General features: G+C 43.8%; 1 protein-coding gene and 1 pseudogene across 1 annotated transcript in view; one reads left to right on the plus strand and one right to left on the minus strand.

Moving 5' to 3' along the window:
• LOC121276769 (neuronal acetylcholine receptor subunit beta-4-like) overlaps positions 1-15,811 on the minus strand; it is a 34,087-nt gene extending 18,276 nt beyond the window's left edge. The window contains exons 1-3 of the mRNA XM_041185314.1: positions 15,772-15,811; positions 6,126-6,170; positions 481-590 (exon numbers count right to left, since the gene is read on the minus strand). Of these exons, the coding sequence (XP_041041248.1) occupies positions 481-590; positions 6,126-6,152 (137 nt within the window). The 5' untranslated portion in view covers positions 6,153-6,170; positions 15,772-15,811. The remainder of the gene's footprint in view (positions 1-480; positions 591-6,125; positions 6,171-15,771) is intronic.
• LOC121277204 lies at positions 9,816-10,867 on the plus strand (annotated as a pseudogene).
• Positions 15,812-22,670: the final 6,859 nt, after the last annotated feature.

Genomic DNA, 22,670 nt, shown 5'->3' on the forward strand with positions numbered 1-22,670 from the left:
TAGTTAGGTTGGGTCTGGGGGGGTAGTCTGGTGGTAGGATTGGGAAGTTGGGTCAGGGGGTAGTCAGGTTAAAGTGTGGGGGTGGGGGGGGGGGGGGCGCGAAGTGTTAGTCAGTTGGTCAATGAATGTTTAAGGTGAACATTTAAAATCATTCAGCATCTGAAAACAGGTGAACAGGGTGAGTCTGTGAATTGGAGCTCTCATTGACCAGCACATCTCAGAAAATCTAGAGTTGAACATCCATTATTTGCCCAGATACACTCCCAAAGAGTGGCACTCCCCTGGGAGAGCACCAGATCCTGGAATCACCCCTGACTTTTCAGGCAAAACATTTCAGATTCCCAGATCTACATTTTACCCTTTAGGTTGAAAAAGAGGCGTTATATCCGCATATTCAGCCAAACAGGTTTTACAGACTATAAATGGAATACATAATTACCTCATGGCACCAAAATCCCAAATGATGGATGAATTACTCACTTGTTGTATAATACTATATCAGGGAGCCAAAGATGCTGAGAAGCTAGTCTGAGTTTATCAATCCCTTCATATTTTCCTGGGTCCCATCTTAGCCGATAGTCATTCCATTCCTATTCGAATAAGATCAGTTGGTACATCATGAATTTTAAAAAATAATTTTTACATTTCTGTTCATGCCATCACAGCCATAAATTAGGTAAGAGTTCAATAAGGAGATGAAAAATTGGTCTTCAAAGGTAGGTGACAAAGAAGTCTCTATAACATTTAATTGGAACCCATTGCTGCATTCTCGCCATATGTGCTACTCATCAAATCATTAAATTTTAACCAAATGTATTTAATTGAAGAACGTTGGGCAACTAAAAAGCTCTGGTGTCAAAATGCACTCAGCAAGCGAATTGGGGTTACAACTGTGCACCTTCACGGACCTGTTTCTTTACTTTTTGGCCACAGTACTTTATAATAGGCCTGATTATCTTCCACGGAGTGGCAATCAGAGTTGGATTGCCATGCCACTCCTATTTACTTACCTGGGAAACCTGCTGCTCCTTTCTCGCCCGACCTTCCGGCTCAGGCCAGGCAGGAACTTTTTAGGGCTGCGCACTCCTGAGGCCTTCAGTCAAGGGCTGGAGAGTTGGAGATGAGGAAGACATGCCCCCTTTTTTACGGCACTAGTTGCCGTAAAGCAGGTAAGTTTAAAGCCGCTTCCAGAAGCCATGGAGAAGGTGGGTTTGTAAGGTAAGTGGGTAGGATTGGGGAGGGCGGGGGTGTGGGGAGGGGGGGGGGGGGAGGTGGGGGTGCGTCAGGTGGTCAGTGAGGGGGGTTATTCAGGAGAGTCAGCTCTTTGAGGGTGCGGTGGCTTATAGAGAAGACAGTTAGGGGTGGTTGGGGAGGAGTCGGTTGGGGAGCTGGTTGGTCAGGGGGGCATGGGGTCAGGGGAGGGTCAGACCAGTGGTCAGTGAGGGGGGATCAAGTAAAGGGTAATCGGCGACGGGGGTTTCTGGTGGTCAGTAGGGGTGTTCAGGTGGTCAGTGGGTGTGGTTGGTCTGGATGGAGGAATAGGTGGTCAGTGGGGGTTGGTTAGGTGGTCAGTGAAGGGAGCTTGGTTAGTCAGTGGGGGTTTTCAGGTGGTTAGTCGGGGGCGTCAGACGGTTAGTGGGGGGCTGGAGGTCGCGTGTTCAGAGGGGGTGATTAGATGGCTGGTCAGTGGGTGGGGTCAGGGGTTCCCATGTTTGGGGGGGTCGGAGGGGTGGGGAGAGTCGCATGAGGGTTTAGTATCAAAGCTAACCAGGAGTTTGAAGTAGTTTTAATTCTTCTAGCTTTTTTTGGGTAACTGTCACTGTAAGACAGTCAGAACCATCCAAAGTTTGCGATTTAAATCATACTTGCAAATAAGGAGCAACTAGAGGTGGAGTAAAGTCACTTATGCCATACTCCCTTAGAAAATGTTGAGAAATTGCATGTCTTTTGGATGAAGATATATTCCACGTATTCCATTTGCAGGGTAATTGCCCAATGGAAGTTTGAACTTCCCAGGCAATTGGCAAGCAATCCTTACTTGGGGACTTCCGGTGGAGGTTCCCCAGCACATCTTTGGGATACCCCCCAGTTATGACTCCCAGAAGCCCGGAGGCTAGGGGCCAATATTATCATACATCCAAAAAAAACTACAATAAACGTGGGGTCTATTCCAGTGAATATTAAAGATTAACCTTGCACATGAAACAATCCTGGTTTATCATGTTCCTATTTCCTTGCTACACCTAAGCTTTGATCTGCAAGTAAGCCTGCCACAAAATCTTATTCTGATCGCTTTTCTGTAAATAAAGGATTCATTAAATTGATTTCATTAAAGAGTGAGGAGCTAAAAGCCAATGTAGTTATTTCCCTATTGTCTCGATCATCTGTTTTAAAATTGATTCAAGTCCTTAAGTCAATATAAGTCAATCTGCTCCATATTTAAATATTGAGCTTCTATAAATACTTTTTGTAATGATGCTTGAAATATGGAACGAAGTAGTTATCTGTAATAAAAGTTAAGTTGTCTGTATTCAACATGCCAACTTGTAAGATAAGGAGCAACTGGAGGTGGAGTAAAGTCACTTATGTCATACTCCCTTGGAAAATGTTGAAAAATTGTATGTCTTTTGGATGAAGATATATTCCACGTATTCCGTGCCTTTCTCCCTCGTGTCCTAACTTGCTGCATATACACTTGTAACAAATACCTGTAAATGTCATAACAACAGATAGAAATGCTTTAAGCTCTCCACCTTACAGAGTACAGGAAGAGCTTCAACTCCCAGTTGACTCTGCCACTCTAGTCATTGCTATTCAGTGCTCTGTCATTAATGGTTTAATTGAGTCAAAACCAAACCAGCAACCACTCCTATGAATTGAGGAAGCCCACCTCTCAGGGGAAAGAGAAACCACAAGAAATCAGGATCAAGTAAGCAGGTAGTTCAATCAATGTGTAAATTAAACCTAGTTCACCACTCACCACCATGAAACCATAATCTCAAGGTAACCCATTTTTTGTCAACTTAGTGCACTATGAAGATATATATATATAATATATATTACGAATCCCCATGTAAAGTGTTTCTGATCTCGGTCACTGCCGACAGGGAACTCCAAATGGAAGTAGGGGCAGGGGATGCCATTCATGCTAATTTTAAAAAAAATAAATTGATTATCTTTTACACCTCCTAATAGGATCTACATTCATTAGAACCAGTCTGGGGACAAGTTACCTGTTCACTCTAAACCAAAGAAGGTTGAATAAAAAGAGTGAAGTAATTAACAAAACATGAAGTTTAAAACAAAATCCAGATTAAAGAAATTCCATTTTCAGTTGTCTGTTACAATCCAGTGTCATCTTGTCTATCTCCACTCTAGCTGAAATCCATCTAGAGTGCCTTTGTAGACAGTTTGCTGATTGTCATGAACACAGTCTCTATAATGACCTCAAAGCGGACATTAGATACTAGAATCTGTGGCCATTTTGCAGGTGCAAATCAGCAAATTGTGTCTCATCTTCCTTTAACGACAGGGGTTATTTTACCATTTCAACCTACAAATATTGTGAACAGTGCTTTGTACAAATGTTTAAGATACTCTTATCAAATCCTGCTACTTAAAAGGAATTTGATAATTAATCAGTGATATAATAACATCGCTCAGTGATTTGCTGGCTTTTCTTGTTAATATAGTTTATAACTTATCATAAATAATTTTGCAATATTACACAAAACTCCAGTTTCTGAGATTGCATGGTGTAAACTTATAATTTAGAGGCTCCTGCATTGACTCATTGTGGCTCAGCTGGTGGTACTGTCACCTCTGAGTTAGAAGGCTGTGGGTTCAGTGTCCCATTCCTGGACCTGAATTCAGAAATTAAGGTTGACACTCCAGTGCAGTACTAAGGGTGTACTGCATTGTTGGAGGTGCTGCCTTTTGGATGAAATATTAAACTTAGGCCCTGTCTGCCCTCTCAGGTGGGCTCAAAGATCGCATAGCACTATTTTGAAGAAGAGCAGGGGAGTTATCCCTAGTGTCCTGGTTTATATTTATCCTTCAGTCGAAATCACAAAAACAGATTATCTGGTCAATATTATTTGCTGTGTTCCAATTAGCTGCTGTGTGTCTCTATATTACAACAATGACTACACTTCAAAACTACTTCATTAGCTGTAAAATGCATTGGGATATCCTGTGGCTGTGAATTGTGCTATATAACTGCAATTATCCCTTTTTCTTTTACATCTTACACATCTGCAACAGAAAGCATCGAAAATGTCAAACAGAAAGTCCATTTTGGTAAAATTTCACTTCCACTGTATATATCATAAAAATATTAGAGTGTGGATATTCCCTATCTATTCAACTACATCTTTGTTGCACATATACATAGTCAATAATATTCAATTTTCTAAATCACATTTTGAGTTAATTGGCTCAGATTCAAGTTCCATTCAGTTAACTTTTAGTAAAGCTGCAAAAATTTAAGAGTAATTTTTCTAACCTATTCTCATTGTTGCATAATGTGCTGCATATTTCTCTCTATTGTTGGGAACATACCCCATGACCCCACCTGCCAGTCACATTCTGCCTTTCTACTTTGCCCAGCCTCTCTTGGCCATCGTTTAAAAGATCTGAAGATCTCTCTGCTATGCAATGGGTGATGTTATGGAAGTGAAACGGGATGGAGAGGATTGGGGTCAGTAGCTAGGAGACCAGAGTTCTGCACAGTCTGCTGCAATTTGATGCAGTGGCTGAGGATGACTTTGTTGTTCCCAATTTCTGACTGGAGGAAATTTATGACCGATTTACAACTGGCTTTTGAACAAGTTGGCAGTATAGAGGCAGTGAAAGACTTAAGAGAGCTTAGTATCATCAGTATGTGTGTGGAAGCTGACCCCAGTTCTTTGGATGATGGCGGCAAGTTGCAACTTAAGGAAGAGGTAGGGCCTATGGGTAAATCCTTTGGTGATTTGGTAGGGAGTGGTGAGAGTCCAAGCGGAAAAAGCCAAAATGGAAGATTCTTCAAATCAGTTGGATAGGTAAGAGCAGTCTCAGAGAACTGGGTGACGAAGAAGTGTTGGAGGTGGATGCTGTAGTCAAACACGTAGATGGGTGTAGATAGGTCAACACTGTGACCACGGTCACAGTCATAGAGAATGTAATTTGCGTCCTCTGTTTGAGCTATTTTGTTGCTGTAGCAGAATCAGAAACCTGATTGGAGAGATATAAGGAATGGCGAAAGGAATGGGCATGGATTTGGCAAGTGATTACACGTTGAAGGAAAGGGAGGTTAGTGATGGGGTGGTAGTTTGCAGGCACAAAGGGACTGAGGGTGGGTTTCCTGAGAAAGGAGTTGTAGTTTTTAAAGGAAGCGGTTAGCGCCTGAGGAGAAAGAAACTGAAAGCGTGGGAAGCAGGAAGTAAAGTTGAATGAACAGCAGTCAGTGGAAATGGGGTGAAGCGAACAGTCTGTGAGCAGTGGACAAGGCGAGCTCAGACATGGCATGCGGGGAGCTATGAGGCAAACAAGGGAATGCACAAATTTAGGATTAGGACAGGTTGGGATCTTGGAGAAGGTTTGTCTTGTTGGGCAGAAAGTGGGGATGCAGCTAACAGACAAAGTGACTAAGAAGCTCATGACATCTGACGTTTGTTAGATGTGAAGTTGGAGGAGGTAAGGACGGGTGGTTTAAAGAGTTGGCTGTTAGCGGAAAAGGAGGCCAGGCAGCACCTTTTACATTGCTTTGTAAAGTTTTATGTTCAGCGTATGCTGTTGATGGCTCTGTATTCTGAATTATTATGAAAGTTGGCTTCCTCACATCAACAGTTCACCTTATTACAGCTGACATGACATTCCTTGAAGACTTTTTTGCATAATAATATAGGACATATATCTGTTTTTTGTTTCTCGTGTGCTAGCTCATTAATGAGAAATCACATTCAGGGTATATGAATACATATAAGTCATCTTCTGAACTAAAACACTTAATATCATTCAATTCATTTGATATTATTGTGGAAGAATTTCACAATAAAGTACATATTCAGGTTACAGAGCAGGCTTATTTTGGTCCCAGCATTTTATATAAATGATTTAATATATTGTGGATAAATTGTACAAACCTGGGTGAGCCAGGCATTTGTGGTCATTATCTGCTCCCTCTCATTCTGGAAAAAAATAAAAATCACACAATTATACCTTAAATTATTCCAAATCATATACATGAAGACACGTTTGTGCACATCAGCAAATTGTTATGGTCCAACCGAACTGAGAATATCAACAACCTTAATTAACAGAATGGGATCATTTAAAGTGCTTCATCAGGAAAAGTGCCAGGAGTTTTGTTTTTATTTTTCTTTTATCTTATTGTTTAATTCACTGCCACTTCTCTTCCAGGAATGCCTACCTTGAAGAAGTACTGCTCTTCTCTCCGACAGGATTTCCGTTTTTCTCTTTTGCCCTGTTCACCTTCATTGCTTTCCACTTCCCTCCTGCTGTTTGACAAGGTGTTTACCACAACTCAATTTCACAGCCATATTTCCTTCCTCAGCGGCTGTCTCTGTCTCCAACTTGCCCCATGTGGATTCCAACTGAAGTTCCATCCCTCATTTTTCGAATCCACCCAGGGTTACAGGTATCCCCGGGACATACAATGTTCCTTGGACTGCTGCTCTTGTCGCATTCTGAAATCCATACTCAGTCCCATGCACTGCCATATAAACACACTCGACCTCTTTCTCCAGCAGCATCGACTCATCCTATTTCAAAGCTGTCCTTGTCTTCAGTTTCATTTTATTCTTTGTCTTATCCGACGCCTTACTAAGAAACTTTTTCTCTTCCTTTCAGGTGTTAAGAAACGCAAGTTCCAACAACTTATTGATACCAACGCCCGTCCAGGACACTCCACCCCTTCCAGTCTCTCGAACCCCATCCTGTCTTCCAATCCCAGCCCTGGCCATGAATTCACCATACCCCCTGACCTTCCCTTCTCCGTTGCTGAACGTTCAGTGCTCAGCAAAGGACTCAGTTTCATACCCTTACACCCTCACCTCAATTAATTCTGGGCTCGGCACGAAGCTGAACTCTTCTTCCGCCACCTTCGTGTCCGTGCTCACTTCTTTGGGCAGGAGTCCTTCCCCCTTCCATGGATCCTTTCACCCATCTCCAGTATTCTCCCTCCACCTGAACCCCTCCCTCTGTACTCTTACCTGCTCTCGATCTTTTCATTGAGAACTGTCGGCATGACATCGGCCATCTCAATTTCTCTGCCCCTCTCACCCACCCTAACCTGTCTCTTTCTGAACTTGCTGCACACCGTTTCCTTAGGTCCAACCCTGACTTTGTATCCATCCTGCTGATAGGGGTGGTGCTGTTGATGTCTGGTGTACTGACCTCCACCTCGCAGAGGCTGTGCGCCAACTCTCAGACACTTCTTCCTATCTCTCCCGGCCCATGACTCCACCACCGAACATCAAGCCATTGTTTCCAGGACTGTAACTGATCTCATCTCCTCTGGAGATCTTCTCTCCACAGCTTCCAACCTCACAGTCTCCCATCCCCAGACAGCCCGCTTCTACCTCCTTCTCAAAATCCACCAATAGGACTGTCCCGTTAGACTGATCGTGTCAGCCTGTTTCTGCTCCATGGAGCTCATTTCTTCCCATCTTGACTCCATTCTCTCTCCCCTTGTCCAGTCTCTTCCCACCTACATCTGCGATTCCTCTGATGCCCTATGTCATATCAATAATTTCCAGTTTCCTGGCCCAAACTGCCTCTTCATCACAACGGACGTCCAATCCCTCTACACCTCCATCCCCCACCAGGATGGTCAGAGGGTTCTCTGCTTATTCCTTGAACAGAGACCCAAACAATCACCATCCACCACCATTCTTTTCCGTCTGGCTGAACTTGTTCTCTCCCTGAAGATTTTCTCCTAAACTTGTTTCACTTCCTCCAAATAAAAGCTGTGGCTATGGGTACCTACTTAGGTCCCAGTTATGCCTGTCTCTTTATGGGTTATGTGGAACATTCCTTGTTCCAGTCCTACTCAGGCCCCCGCCCACAACTCTTTCTTCGGTACACCAATGATTGTTTCGGTGCTGCTTCACGCTCTCATCTGGACCTCGAAAAATTTATAAATGTTGCTTCCAATTTCCACACCTCTATCACCTTCACATGGCCCATACACAACACTTCACTTCCCATCCTTGACCTCTCTGTCTCCATTTCTGGTGATAGACTGTCCACCAATATTCATTACAAGCCCACCGACTCCCACAGCTACCTTGACTACAGCCCCTCACACCCTGCTTCCTGTAAGGACTCCGACCCATTCTCTCAGTTCCTTCGCCTCCTTTGCATCTGTTCCAATGATGCCACTTTCCAATACAATGCTTCTGACATGTCTTACTTCTTCTTTAACCAAGGTTTCCCCCACACTGTGGTTGACAGGGCCCTCAGCAGTGTCTGACCCATCTCCCATGCCTTTGCCCTCACACCTTCCTCTCCCTCCCAGAACCATGATAGGGTCCCCCTTGTCCTCACTTTTCACCTCACCAGCCTCCACATTCATTGGATCATCCGCCGCCATTTCTGCCAATTCCAGCATGATGCCAGCACCAAACACATCTTCCCCTCACCCCCCCACCCCTGTCGGCATTCATTAGGGACAATTCCCTCCTGGTCCGCTCCTCCATCAACCCCAACATCTCATCCCCTTCCCATGGCACCTTCCCATGGAATCACAGAAGGTGCAACACCTGCCCCTTTACTTCCCCTCTCCTCATCGTCCAAGGGCCCAAACACACCTTTCAGGTGAAGCAGCACTTCATTTGTACCTCCCTCAATTTGGTCTACTGCATTCGCTGCTCCCAATGTGGACTCCTCTACACCGGGGAGACCAAATGTAGACTGGGTGACCACTTTGCAGAACACCTCCGGTCTGTCCGCAACCATGACCCAGAACTTCCTGCCCTTTGCCATTTCAATACACCATCCTGCTCTCATGCCTAAATGTCCACCCTTGGCCTGCTGCAATGTTCCAGTGAAGCTCAATGCAAACTGGAAGAACAGCACATCATCTTCTGATTTGGCACCTTACAGCCCTCCTGGCTTAACATTTTCAACAACTTCAGACCTTGAACTCTCCCCTCCATCCTCACCCCCTTTTTCATCCCCTTTCTTCTACTTCCATTTTTTTGTACCCACTTTTTTTTTTGTTCATTTATCTGTAGTTTTATCCCCTTTTTTATCCCGTTTTCTACATTTTTTTTACCCCCACCACCACCTCCTGCCCCACCCCATCCCCTACAGGGCCATCTGTCATTTGTTCCATGTTGTTCTTCCACACAATGCTATCCTTGTTCTGCTATAATCACATTCTGCTTTCTTACCTTTACGCCACTATTAGCACCATTTTTTTTTAGCACTAACCACTACCATTAACACTTCCTTTGTCCTTTCATTCATGACATCTTTGTCAATCCTTTCTTTGTCCTCACCTATCGCTGGCCTTCTATCCAGCTCCACCTGCCTCAGCCCCACTTAAAGAGTATAAATTTCAACAAATTTCCACTTCTCTTCAGCTCTGTAGAAGGGTTGTGTGTACTCAAAACTTTAACTTTGTTTTTCTCTCTCCACAAATGCTGTCAGACCTGCTGAGTTTTTCCAACATTTTGCTTTTGTTTCAGATTTCCAGCATCTGCAGTAGTTTGCTTTCATGCTAAAATTAGGAGGCTGGTTAAACCTCAACAGCTGAGAGTGAAGCCAGGCTTGCATCTGCAGAAGGAAACAAAGGGTGAACTATAGCCATGGGTGATGATATTATGGCAATGGTTTTTGACAATTGGTCTGGTATGCGTAAGACTAGTTTTGCTCACAATGATTCACCTCATAGTGTTTTTCCTTCCATTATTGGTTGCCTAAGCCACCAGGGTGTATGGAGCAGAAAGGCAGTTACTTTGGCAATGAAGCCCAGAGCAGAAGAGGTATCCTGACCCTGAAGTACCCCATTGTGCATGGCATTGTTGCCAACTGGGATGGCATGGAGGCAATCCGGCATCACACTTTCTAGAGTTGCTTCTGAAGAACATCCAGTCCTGTTCATAGAAGTTCCCTGAGCACCAACAGAGAAATAATGAGAGCGATCATGTTTGAAGGTTTCAATACCACTGCCTTCTCTGTTGCCATTCAGGCTATGCTGTCCCTGTATGTCTCTCTTAGAACCACTGATATCGTCATGGACTTGGCTGACCCACACTCTGCCCATCTACGAAGGTTACACCCTGCCCCTCCCTATTCTGCATCTGCATTCGGCTGACTGTGATCTGATAGACTACTTCATCAAGATTCTGACAGGAAGTGGCTAATCTTTCATCACCACAGCTGAGAGAGAAATTGCCAGTAACATCAAGGAGAAGCTCCTTCTATGCTGCACTGGACTTTGAAATGGAGGTGGTCACTGCTGATTCCTCCTCCTCCTCAGGGACAAGCTATGGACCTGTTGGGCAGGTAATCATCATTGGCAATGAACAATTCAGATGCCCAGCTTTCTTGGGTGTGGAATCCTATGGTATGCTTGAGACTACTTTCAACTCCGTCATGAAGTGTGAGGTAGATATCAGGAAGGACCTGTGTTCAAAACTGTCCTGTCTGGTGGTACCATTACGTATCCTGGTATTGCAGGCCATATGATGAAGGAGATCAAAGCTCTGGCTCCAAGCACCATGAAAATCAAGTGTCAGTGTAAATACTCAGTCTTGATTAGAGGTTCCATTCTCTGCCCATCTTCTAGCAGATGTGGATTAGCAACCAGGAACGTGATGAATCTGGACCTTACATTTTCCACCGCAAGTACTTTTAAATGGACTGCAACTGTCATACTGATTGCTCAAGAAGAACTGGTATGGTTTTATCGCCCACCTCAGGAATAAAACCAGGAACAATGAAGGTGCTGGTGGTATTTTTGGCAACAAGCACCCCAGAAATTCTGCAATGCATTTGAGGACTGAATTGTACATTTAGTCATTTTGAATAATGATGCAAAGGATTGCACTGTCTAAATTTATTAAAGCCACTGTACAAGCTGCCCAAAATATGGAAGCAACTACTTAACCTAATGTAGCATGACTTATATGTAAATTAGGTAACCGAGAAATGTCTTGTTTCGTACTTTCTGCCTTGAATGTTCGGCCCTCTTTGATTTTTTATGCAAAAAAAGATTTACCTTTATCCAATCACAAGTGAGGTTTACACCCCTGGTAAGCAAGATGAACCATCTGAAACTTGGTGATGCCAGTTTGTGGCACTGACCAATACAATAAAATGCACACGTTTAAATGGAAAAAATAAATAAGCCACATAAGTAAGCAAGGGCGCTAATAGGTGTGTTTAAAATGTTCCATATGTAATTTTGTTCTAGACTACTAAGAAATTGACTGCTGCACCTCAATATAACTAGAAAATCGTTCTGTATATTTTCTAAAAATCTCATTCATTTAACATCAGGTTACTCACAGGTGGTGGATTGACACTGTGATTTAAGAAGCATTCTTTTCTGTGATAGAGCCATCGCATTTGGTAATCAAATGCTACTAAGTTATCACTCTAAAATATATGAAGGAACAGCTTGTGAAACAACATTTTTTTTTAAATTACATTTTAAAACACTGCCCAATTGCTATGGTTCATGACAGACTTTGAATTTGGTGATATGGAAATTAGTTTGAGAACAAACTTGGGGGGAGCGGAGGGGAAGCACACCTCAAAATGGATGCAATTTTGGACACAATTCACACAGGTTATGCCTAAAACAGAAACCCTAATCCCTATTTTTTTTTCATTCCTGAATGTCTAACCTCTCTCCATCTTGATGCACATTCTCCATCTCACTTACACATGGAGCACAGGAGAGAAGTTGAGAGCTCTATCACAAAATGACAGTTTTATTTTGGAGCATGTACCTTACAAGGCCAATATCGTCTTACATGGTTGAGGTACAATAAATACTAGCATGCAAATGAACTGGGGCCGTCTTGTGAGATTAGGCATTACTTCATGACTGTATTTCATTGATGGAAAAGGAATGGCCCATATTATAAATAAGGAGCCATGAACAACATGGACCTGGGTTTTCCCCCAGTAAAACACAATGAAAGGAAATTGTAAGAGCAAATGAGGGGGGGAATGAAGGGACCAGTTGAAAATGATTTCCAAGTGGCAGAGAGACTGGGCATCAAAGGTGGAACAAAGGCGACATGGTGATGTAAATGTATGAAGAAACAAGCTTATTCAGACATAGTGATCATTGAAAGAAACAAGGGTCAAGGGAGGTAACTTTAACCCTCGTTGAGTGGGAAGAGGGTGGTTAAAATAAAAAATATGGGCAACCTGAGCCTAACCTGCTCACAGGCCAGAGGGTGACCAATCTGCCATGAGGATGAGGTTCGACCCTTAAGATATTTTAAGAAGCCCTCATGCCTCCATTTGAGCTCACTTTTATTTTTGACACCTAGCAGAAGAGGGCAGATGTGAAGTGTTAAATGGAACAGATAAGCACCTTTACAGCAGGAGGAGAAAGGTGTATTTTCACACAGCCCAACAAGCAAACCTATAACCGCACCACAAACACCGCACCACCCTCCCCCGCCAATCCACTCTCTCCGATCTATCTGACCCCACCCCCACTCAGGTTTGACCGACCATCACCCACCATCCCCAAGCCCCTTGTCACCACCTAGTGGGTACAGACTCACTGAGACCAAATTCCCTGCTGGTTAATGCTTAGAGCTGGAGGGCTCACCACTCAACTGCCAGCCACCCTCCCAATCTATCATTTAATCAACATGGTTTTCAAATTGTAGAATTGTCAACAATCCTAAGTAGCTTGTGGTTTCCCCTACCCCCACTTCTTTCCTCATTCCGTGTGTGAGAGACGGAGAGTGGGTACAAAAAAAGAGAGAGACACTGGTTGGGAAGACACGATCTGAGATACAGAGAGTTGGCTCTTCACATCAGCTGTTCGTTCCAACTTATTATTCTGTTTTAACGCTTGTGTTCAAAGTTGGTTAACAGACTAAATGCCTTGTCCTGCCCTGAACATGTGTTGAAGTCATGTTGCTCAAGGTGACAATCGGAATAAATGTATGAACAAATAGATTTTGTATGACATTCCTTTCTCCATTGATTTAACAAAGGCATTAGCCTGTTTTAACCAGCAGTGTGACGAATCAGCATATTGCTTACTTATATCACATAGCTCAGTTTGAATCTAAGTGAAGTCAGAGACTGACTGCTGAAATGGGCTGTAATGTTAATCAGCTAAGTGGAAATGTCACTAACTGTCCTGTATGCACATATAGATCAACTCACATTTGTCAGGGGCTGGGCTGTTATTTATTCTACCTGACGACCATGAAAAATACGAGACAGTGGTGGTGTATCCAATGCAAACACTGAGCACCGTGTCGACTAATGTACAGGACTTCTGAAGACAAGAATGAAAAATGACTGGGTTGGGCGGGTGGGTAATTCTGACTTTCTGTGAGGACAAATCGACTTGAAATCGGCTGCCAATTCGCTATCGCCTGCTTAACGCTGTTGTGCAAAGTCAGAATTAACCCCATGTGTGAAAATGTGGATGACAGGATGCTTATTAATGTTGTAGGGGGAGCTCACAAGAATATAAGAAATAGGAGGCAAGTAGGTCTTATGGCCCCTCTAGCCATGGTCACTCAATAAGATCATGGATGATCTTTGACCTCCACTTCACTTGCTTGTCCTAAATCTATAATCCTTGATTTCCTTTGTGTCCAAAAATCTATTGATTTCAGTCTTGAATATATTCCATCATTGGGCATCCACAGGTCCCTGGGGAAGAGAATTCCAAAGATTCACAACCCTTTGAATTAAGAATTTTCTCCTGTTTTCAATTCTAAACAGTTGACTCCTTATCCAGAAACTATGCCCCCCTCGTTCTGGACACCCCAGCCATTAGAAACAGAGTCTCAGAATCCTTCCTTTCAAGTCCTCAAAGAATCATGGCAGCATAGAAACATAGAAACATTTATGGCATTGACGGAGGGCATTCGATTCACCATGCCCATACCGGCCAAAAAAACAACCATCCAGCCTAATCCAGCTTTTGGTCTGTGGCCCTGTAGGTTACAGCATTTCATGTGCACATCCAAATGCTTTTTAAATGCAGTGAGGTTTTCTGTCTCCAGCTCCCTATCAGACAGTGAGTTCCAGATGTCTACCACCCTCTGAGTGAAAAAAAACACTTCTCAACTCCCTCCCCAATCCTTCTACCAATTACTTTAAATCTAGGCCCCCCGTTCTTGACTGCTCTGTTAACAGAAATAGGTCTTTTTTATCCACTCTGTAGGTCCCTCATGATTTTATACAGCTCAATTAAACCCCCCCATTAGCCTCCTCTATTACAAACAAAAGAAGCTCAGCCTATCCAAGCTTTCCTCAAATCTATGGTTCTCCATACCTGGCAACATCCTCGTAAATCTCCTCTGTAACCTGTGATGTGGTGACCAGAAGAGCACGTAGTATTCTAGCTGCAGTCAAGCTAGTGTTTTATGCAATTCTAGTATAACCACTCTGGTCTTATACTCTAGACCTGCCTTATGTCTTCTTAATCACCTTTTCTACCTGTTCTGATACCTTGAGTGAACTGTGGACATGTACCCCAAGGCCCCTCTGTTGAGAATAATGCCATTTATTGTATATCCCCTTGCCTTGTTTGTCCTCTACAAATGCATCATCTCACACTTCTCTGGGTTAAGTTCCATTTGCCATTTTCTTACCCATCTGACCAGTTCATTGATACCTTTCTGCAGTCTCCAGCTTTCTTCTTCACTATCAACGAGACAGGCAATTTTTGTATTATCTGCCAACTTCTTAATCATTCCTCCTACTTCTAAGTGTAAAACATTTATATATCCCACGAATGGTAAGGGACCCAGTACTGAGCCATGCAGAACCCTACAGAAAACAGCCTCCAGTCATATAAATAGCTGTTGACCATAATAACCCTCTGCTTCCTGCCACTGGGCCAATATTGGACCCAACTTGCACTAATTTATGCTCAAGTAGCTGTTTCCATCCACCTTTTGTCAAGTAACATCTCAGCTTGATAAAGTTGACCTTTCTCCAAATAAGAACTCTTATCCTTGGTCTATCTTTATCCTATTCCATAACTGCTCTAAATCTAACTTAATTGTGATCACCACGACTAAGATGGTGTCCCCTGATTTCCCTTCCACCTGCTCAGCTTCATTCCTTAAAATTAAGTCTAGAACTGTCCCTTCTTTTGTTGACTTTTCTAGGTGTTGGCTAAAAATGAGATAGCCTTTCATGTTTCTAAACTCCATAGAATGCAAAGGCCCTTTCTCCTCATTATCTCCTCCTTGGACAACCTTCTCATCCCAGGAATCAAGCCAGTTGCAGCCATTTTAAGGTGAGTATATCCTTCCTTAGGTAAAGTGACCAAAACTGTACACAGTATTCCAGCTGTGGTCTCATCAAAGACCACTGTGATTGCCGCAAAGTTTTCTTATTTTTATGCATCACACCCCTTGCAATAAAGGCAAATATACCATTTTCACTGTTGTACTTTGTGGACTTGGCACATGAGGATGCATTGACTTCAATGAACATTGCAGCTATCTCCTTGATTTATGTTAGATTTTGAAATACATTCTTACAAAGTTTAAGCATCTCAATAGTACTGTTTCCTTTAAAGCAACGTGTACTCACCACACTTATTAGCTGCGAGAGGGAAACCTTTATTGCGATGGTCACTATCTCACTGCTGTTCTTTGCAGGTCTGATGAGTTTATTGTACCGGTCTGTATGTAGAAGGTAGCTAGCTAGCCTCTCTTCTGCATTTGGTGGTAGTGCACCTATAAAGTTAAGGAAAAGTTAACATCAGGTTACATTTTCACAACATGTTTTTATTTATTTTGATTTATTTTAAAATGTCGATTATGGTGCAGGATTTCAATATTAGGGATTAGGATCCTCTTCCAGTTTCACTACTTTCATTCCCAGCACAGCTGTCGCAGGCTAACCACAGCATAAATGTTTCCTAGTTTCCCAAACAAATTTCCCTAACTCCCAGAAACATTCAATAATACCCTCAAGGCACCAACAGGAACATCCTATTTCTCACACCAATCATCTTTATGGCTACTCTGAGTGAGACTGCCAGTTTGCTATGGGGCTATGCATGCTGGTGACCAGGTTAAAGGCTCTTAAACTTAGTTCATGTAAAACCTTGACAGTCAGCAGAGATCTAGAACCATTATCCTTTCAGGTTCCACAGATGACGGTAATTGTGCTGACTCACGGCGCCAACCACATTTCATTCAGGAAGAAAAAAGCCAAAGTTTTTGCTTTGTGTAAGGATAAGCAGAAGACAGGTAATTTTGTGGTGAATTCATTCTGCCTTTATCATAACTGTGCAGAACTAGACAAGCTATTCTTTTGGGGCCCCTCATCAGTTTGGAGTAGATTTTTGAATTACCATTAAATGGAGGAATGGCCATAGATGCTGAGGCAGTGTATCTCACTTGTTGCAGCTCCCCCACCCAAATCAGAAGGTTGTGAACTTGAAGATTCAGAATGTGTAATCCAGCCTAGCACTGAAATGAACTGCTGAGGGAGTGTATTGACAAAGTTCATTTGGATGGAGCTTCCAAGGCTGACTGCCTGTTCTGGTGGTTTATCTGGATGAAGAGGATCTCAATACATCAGTCCGAGGTGAACTGGAAAAGGTAACAGCTTTATAAGGATAGAAAAGGGAATAGATAATGACCATCGATGACTTATGGTACAACTGAACATATAGTAATTGTGAGTATTTCAAAGAAGCAACAAATCTTGGGAACTACAGTCAAAATGAATGAATACCACATGCAAGTAATATAAACTATTCCAGCAAGGTAATGCACAGAGGCCCAAGGCGTTATTGCATTGTGCAGTGAATCACCCAATAATACTTCAACAGCCACCTCCATATCTGCAGTTTTGAGCTGATTTGCACACATCTGTAGTGAACAGGGAATGCATGTGCATCAACTGTATAATTGGTTGCCTACAGACACGTAGAGAATATTCCTTCGAAGTTCTGATAACAATGTTATGATTGCTGAATTTTGACAGTTATTTATAGATTTATTATCCCCTGCCAGCTAATAAATTTCTCCTCTGCTCACAAGAAAAACAAATTGGGATTAAAGCTCTCTAGAAACTTGTACTCAGAGCATGTCCAGTGACACGTGAACTGGGTTGCGCATTAGACTCATCACACTTCACCTGAAAGCTTCACCGTTGTATGGACAAAAAATATATCATCGTTCACGTTAGAAGTAGAAGTAAGTGAGCCTTAAGCAATGATTCAAATAACTGAGTTTTATTGTATAGAAACCCCTTAAGGCTGCATTCCTCTGAGGCTCAGTTGATGGCAATCTTGCTTCTGGGGTAGAAGGTTGTGGGTTCAAGTACCCACCCCAGAGGCAGGTCTTTCCCCCGTTGGGGGCAAAGTTCAATGACAGGCGCGTAAAGGTGTGCCTCCGATCGGCGCCCTCAATTGGGGGCGCGGCACCACCGCACGTCATTTTACGTGTTGGCGAGCAGGCCCTGCCCCCCCACTCGCCAACAGGAAAATCCTACCCCAGGAGTTGAGTGCAACAAATTAGACTAAGCGCTCCCTGGGGTGGGGGCAGGGGTAATCCCTAAATCGAGAGTGCGCTCTTTCACGCATGCGCACTAAAGGACACACTCATCTCACTGAGGCTAAGTGCAGCTTCAGGGGGATCATCATCAAACATTAAAAATAAAAATAAAAATTCCTGACATGTCCCCTCATGTGACACTGTCACATGAGTTGGGACATGTCCATAATTTTACAAAAACTTTAATAAAATTTCTAAAAACCTACATGAAACCTCATCCCATCCATGGATGAGGTTTCATGTTTTTTCTGCTTCCCGCCAGGTCTCCTGGCCTGCCCGCCAACCTTAAGGTTGGACGGGTAGGTCCATTAATTAGCTAAGTGACTCTGTCAACGGCCTCAATTGGCCACTGACAGGTCGGCGGGCGCACAGCTGATTTTGCTGCGCCCCCGCCTACCGGAAAATTTAAATGGGGCGCAGTGACGTCAGGAGTTCCGCCCGGCGTCACTGCGCGTCATTTTACACGTTGGCGAGAAGGCCCCGCCCCCCCCACTCGCCAATGGGAAAATCCTACCCCAGGAGTTGAGTGCAACAAATTAGACTGACACACCAGTATAGTGCTGAGAGAGCACTGCACTGTCACAGCTGCCATTTTTTGGATGAGATCCTAAACTGAGGCCCCATCTGCCACCTCAGGTGGTCATAAAAGGTGCCATGGAACTATATCAAAGAAGAACAGGGGAGTTAGCCCTGGCATCATTGCTGAGCAAAGTGGCAGTTATGTTTCCTACAACAGTGACTACACTTCAAAAAAGTCCTTCCTGGCTTTAAAATACTTTGGGACATCTGGTAGTCATGAAAGATGCTACATAAATGCAAGTCTTTCTATTTTTTGATAACCCAACTATAGAAGAGATCCCTAAAATGATTTTCAAAGACATTGTTGGAATTCACTGTCATTAATCAGAACCGAGAATGCATTCAATACACATGAAGCAATCTGGAATATTTAAAAATGTATGTGGATTAAGAAAAACACAGGGACCAAATACAGAAGAATGAAGCTAACAGCATAGAGGTAGATCTCAACCCTGTACAATATAGTAAAATGGGGGACAGTACATCAGCAGCTTGTTAAACCATCTCTCCTGATTTTTATATTCACTGACTTCAATGGCAAAAAATAGGACAAATATAAATGAGCTGATGATTTGCTGCCCCCTATTTTTACACTATTGCACAAAAGTCAAAATATATCTGATGCACTCACCCTCGCCTACCCCACGGAAGGGGTCATAACTACAATTTTGCTGCATGGCAAATTTGTGAATCATTGGATTAGCTATGAAGATGACAGAATTGCCTGAAAATAGTCTGACATTTACTGGCACTGAATAACCTAAAGGCTACCGTAGAGTTGGGAGCTGCATGTGGTGAGGCACGAGTGGGTGTGGCTAGGCCAGGGAAAGGTAGTTCATTTATGAGCTCACTTGAGAGGGAAGTCATAGATGAGTTCTGCTGTAGAGAACTCAGATGAGTAATGAGACAGCCTACAGGACAACGCTAATGAAGATGAACGACGAGATGCTGCGTGCGCTGGCAGGCCTGACAAGCAGCCTCCTGTCACTGTCAAGGAGAATGGAGGAGTCTGGCTCTAAACCAGCAGAGGGCATCAGGCACAGCGTGCCCTTTCTGTAGCCCCTGTTCCATCTGCCTGTCATGTTGCAGACTCAGAGGCACTGCCACTGCAGCCTTCATGTCTGAGAAGAGATCAACAAATCCTCTGTCCTCGCAACAACACTTCCTGCCAACCAAGGACTCACTACAATACCCCAAAAAATAAGCCAGAATACTTCCAGAGACGTTGCAATTGCAGAAGTTATCCAAAATAACCTGACCTGCAAGTTGGGTGCCTGAACCTTAAAACAACACTAGCGCTGAACCCCTCTTATAGCGGAATGTTTTTCTTTGGTGAGTGTCAAGTGAATACATACAATGGACCTGCAAGGTCAAAAATTGGAAATTCAGCATCACATCCGCCAGTGGGGTTGAAAAACATCATTGTAACACCCAGGTCAGATGCTTCCAGTGCATGCAAGAGGATGCCCACCCTTCTCAGCACCAGGTGGCGCAAGTGGCTAGAGGCACAGGGTGCCCTTCCCAGGGGGGCATTCGGCTTCTGTAGCTCATTGAAACCTACAACCTTCTGAAGGGGCTTGACAAGGTTAGACACTGAGAGGTTGTTTCCCTTGGCTGGGGAATCTAGAACAGAATCAGGCAAAGCAGCTGGTCATTCCTCCACTTAAAAGGCTGTGAATGTTGTTGGAATTTTCTACCCCAGTGGGTTTTGGATGCTCCATCATTGAACATATTGAAGCATGAGATAGACAGATTTGTGGCCTCTCAGGGAATTATGGGATATTGGGACTGGGCAAGAAAGTGGAGTTAAGGCCGCTAATCAGCCATGATCACATTGAATGACAGAACAGGCTCAAGTGCCTATGGTCTATTCCTGCTCCGAGTTTTTTATATTCCTTTGTTTCTTTTAGAAACCAACAATAGAAATGATTCCTAAGATGATTTTCAAGGATGCTGATGGAATTCACAGCCATTAATGAGAATAGAGACTGAGTACAATAGTCATGAAGCAATCTGGGATACTTAAAATCATCGGTGGATTAAGGAAAGCACAGGAGCCAGATTTGTTTGTACTTCTGATGGTGTCATCAGCCAAGTTTGGAGAGGGTTTTCTTTGTCTCCCAACAGCCACCCTTTAAGTATCCTTGCAGCTTGAAATACGTCACCGGTCACTGACTTGAATGCATTGTGGCAGCTCCTCAGAATTCTGTTGCACATCTGCAAAAATATCTCTTTGTGGCTACACACCTGCAAACACGTTGATGGAGTGGAAACCCTTGCGGTTGACGAATACTCCCAACTTTTCTGGAGTGCCTGATTGTCCTGTGTGTGCAATTGGTGGCACTTTGTCTTGGGAAGCCAGCCACAGCCACAAAGCGCTCATTCGGACCAGCAACACCGCACTCCAAGTTGATATAATCGCTGGCCCTGGCAAACGAAGCATCGGTCACCTGTCTTGTGCATTTGTGATATGTTTCAGGCAGCACCCTGAAAAGACCTAGAGGTATAAAAGTTGAGGGTATTGCTGGATTTGACAGCCTCTGGTAAATTGTGGCCACCAGATCCAGAAAGCATGTCTTCTTCTAGGAGGCAGCAGGATGTCTGCAAACGCCCAGTACAATAACCTGAGCCTCCTGAGACCCTGCTGTTCTGACATGTCAGGGAAACTTAGCCTGTATGCCCTATGTCACACGTAGTGCCTCCTACGAGCTGCACCCCTTTGTTGCTCCTCTCTCAGGAGCTGTCCTCACTGCAGCTGCTGCTTTGCTGTTCCCCTCTCTGCTGTTCCTCCTCTCTGCTGTTCTCCTTCTCTGCTGTTCCCCTCCCTGCTGTTCTCCTCCCTGCTGTTCCCCCTCTCTGCTGTTCCCCCTCTCTGCTGTTCTCCTTCTCTGCTGTTCCCCTCTCTGCGGTTCCCCTCCCTGCTGTTCTCCTCCCTGCTGTTCCCCCTCTCTGCTGTTCACCCCTCTGCTGTTCTCCTCTCTGCGTTTCCCCTCCCTGCTGTTCTCCTCTCTGCTGTTCCTCTCTCTTCTGTTCCCCCTCTCTGTTTTCCTCTCTGCTGTTCTCCTCTCTGCTGTTCCCCCCCTCTGCTGTCCCCCTGTGATGACTCTAAGGAACAGATTGGTTGCGTCGAGAAACAGTTAAACTTTATTACAGAGACATTTTCAGCGCTTGCACACTCGACCAAATCTCTTGTTGAAAAAGCCCCACCCCAGGGATTGTACATGCTAAGACTTCACTAGTCGGAGCCCTCACAGTACATCACATGACATGTGATTGACAGGAGGGAGTGACTATACACCCAGTTACCACATGTCCTCCCCATTTAGTTTTTTTAAAATTACTTTGTACAGAAAAGCATTTAAACAATCCAACAAACATATATACAATTTCAGGTGATTATAAGTCAAGTCTCTGAGGTGCCCTTCTTATACGGCTAGAGCAGCATAGCTCTAGCACTGCAGGTTGCTGAACAGGATTGACAGGCTCTGGAGCTGCACTATGAGACGCATCATTGGAACTGGGCAGTTCAGGGTTTGGCAACTCTTCTGAAGCATCTGGAATGTCTGTTCTAGGTCTGTCCTATCACACGCTTCAGAAGTCGATGTTTCAATGCTAATTACAGGTTGATCAGGTCATTGTTGGAATGTCTCTCTGGCATGGATGTGATCTACATACTTAGGGACAATTCTATCTCCCACTTGTACTTGGAAAGATAATGGACCAGTCTCTGAAACAATGGCTCCCGGAGCCCAGACAATCCGTCCAGAACACATTTTGTCATGTTTGGGGCAGTGGTACTCTCAGTTGCTTTGCGGGGGGTCTTTGTCGGTTTGACATTTCCCTTTCTCCACTGGTCCATCGTGTTCTGCTGGACGCTGACGTCTCAACAATGGAACTTTTATTTCCACTTGTTCCACAATTTCTGCCATTTTATTTTTCAATGACTCAATGGTTCACAGTATGTTTAAGGCATTCAGTGCTTTTTATTCCAGCTCTGTGGGCTTCCGTGTCAGATTTACATTTTCCAATCTTATTTCTGTCTTTTCTTTCTCTGTCTGCAGCAGAGCTTGTCCTTGTTCTTCACTTTGTTTCACAGTTGGCCAGGTCTCTGCCTTGTGAATCCTTAGCTTCCTTCAGTTCTGTAATTGGGCTACTCATGGCTTCATTATCCACTCGCATCTTGGAAAGTTCCATGACCCTTCTTTTCAAGGCTCTTTTGTTTCATTCAGCTGGCTCTTCAGTCTATTCCTTGTATCTCTTAGCCTCCTCCTGGGCTAATGAACATTGTTGAGTCTTGTCTGCCAACCGTTTCTTCAGTTTGTCCAGAGTGGCATTAAATTC

Source organism: Carcharodon carcharias, chromosome 4 (assembly GCF_017639515.1).
Source record: "Carcharodon carcharias isolate sCarCar2 chromosome 4, sCarCar2.pri, whole genome shotgun sequence".
Lineage (NCBI taxonomy): Eukaryota > Metazoa > Chordata > Chondrichthyes > Lamniformes > Lamnidae > Carcharodon > Carcharodon carcharias.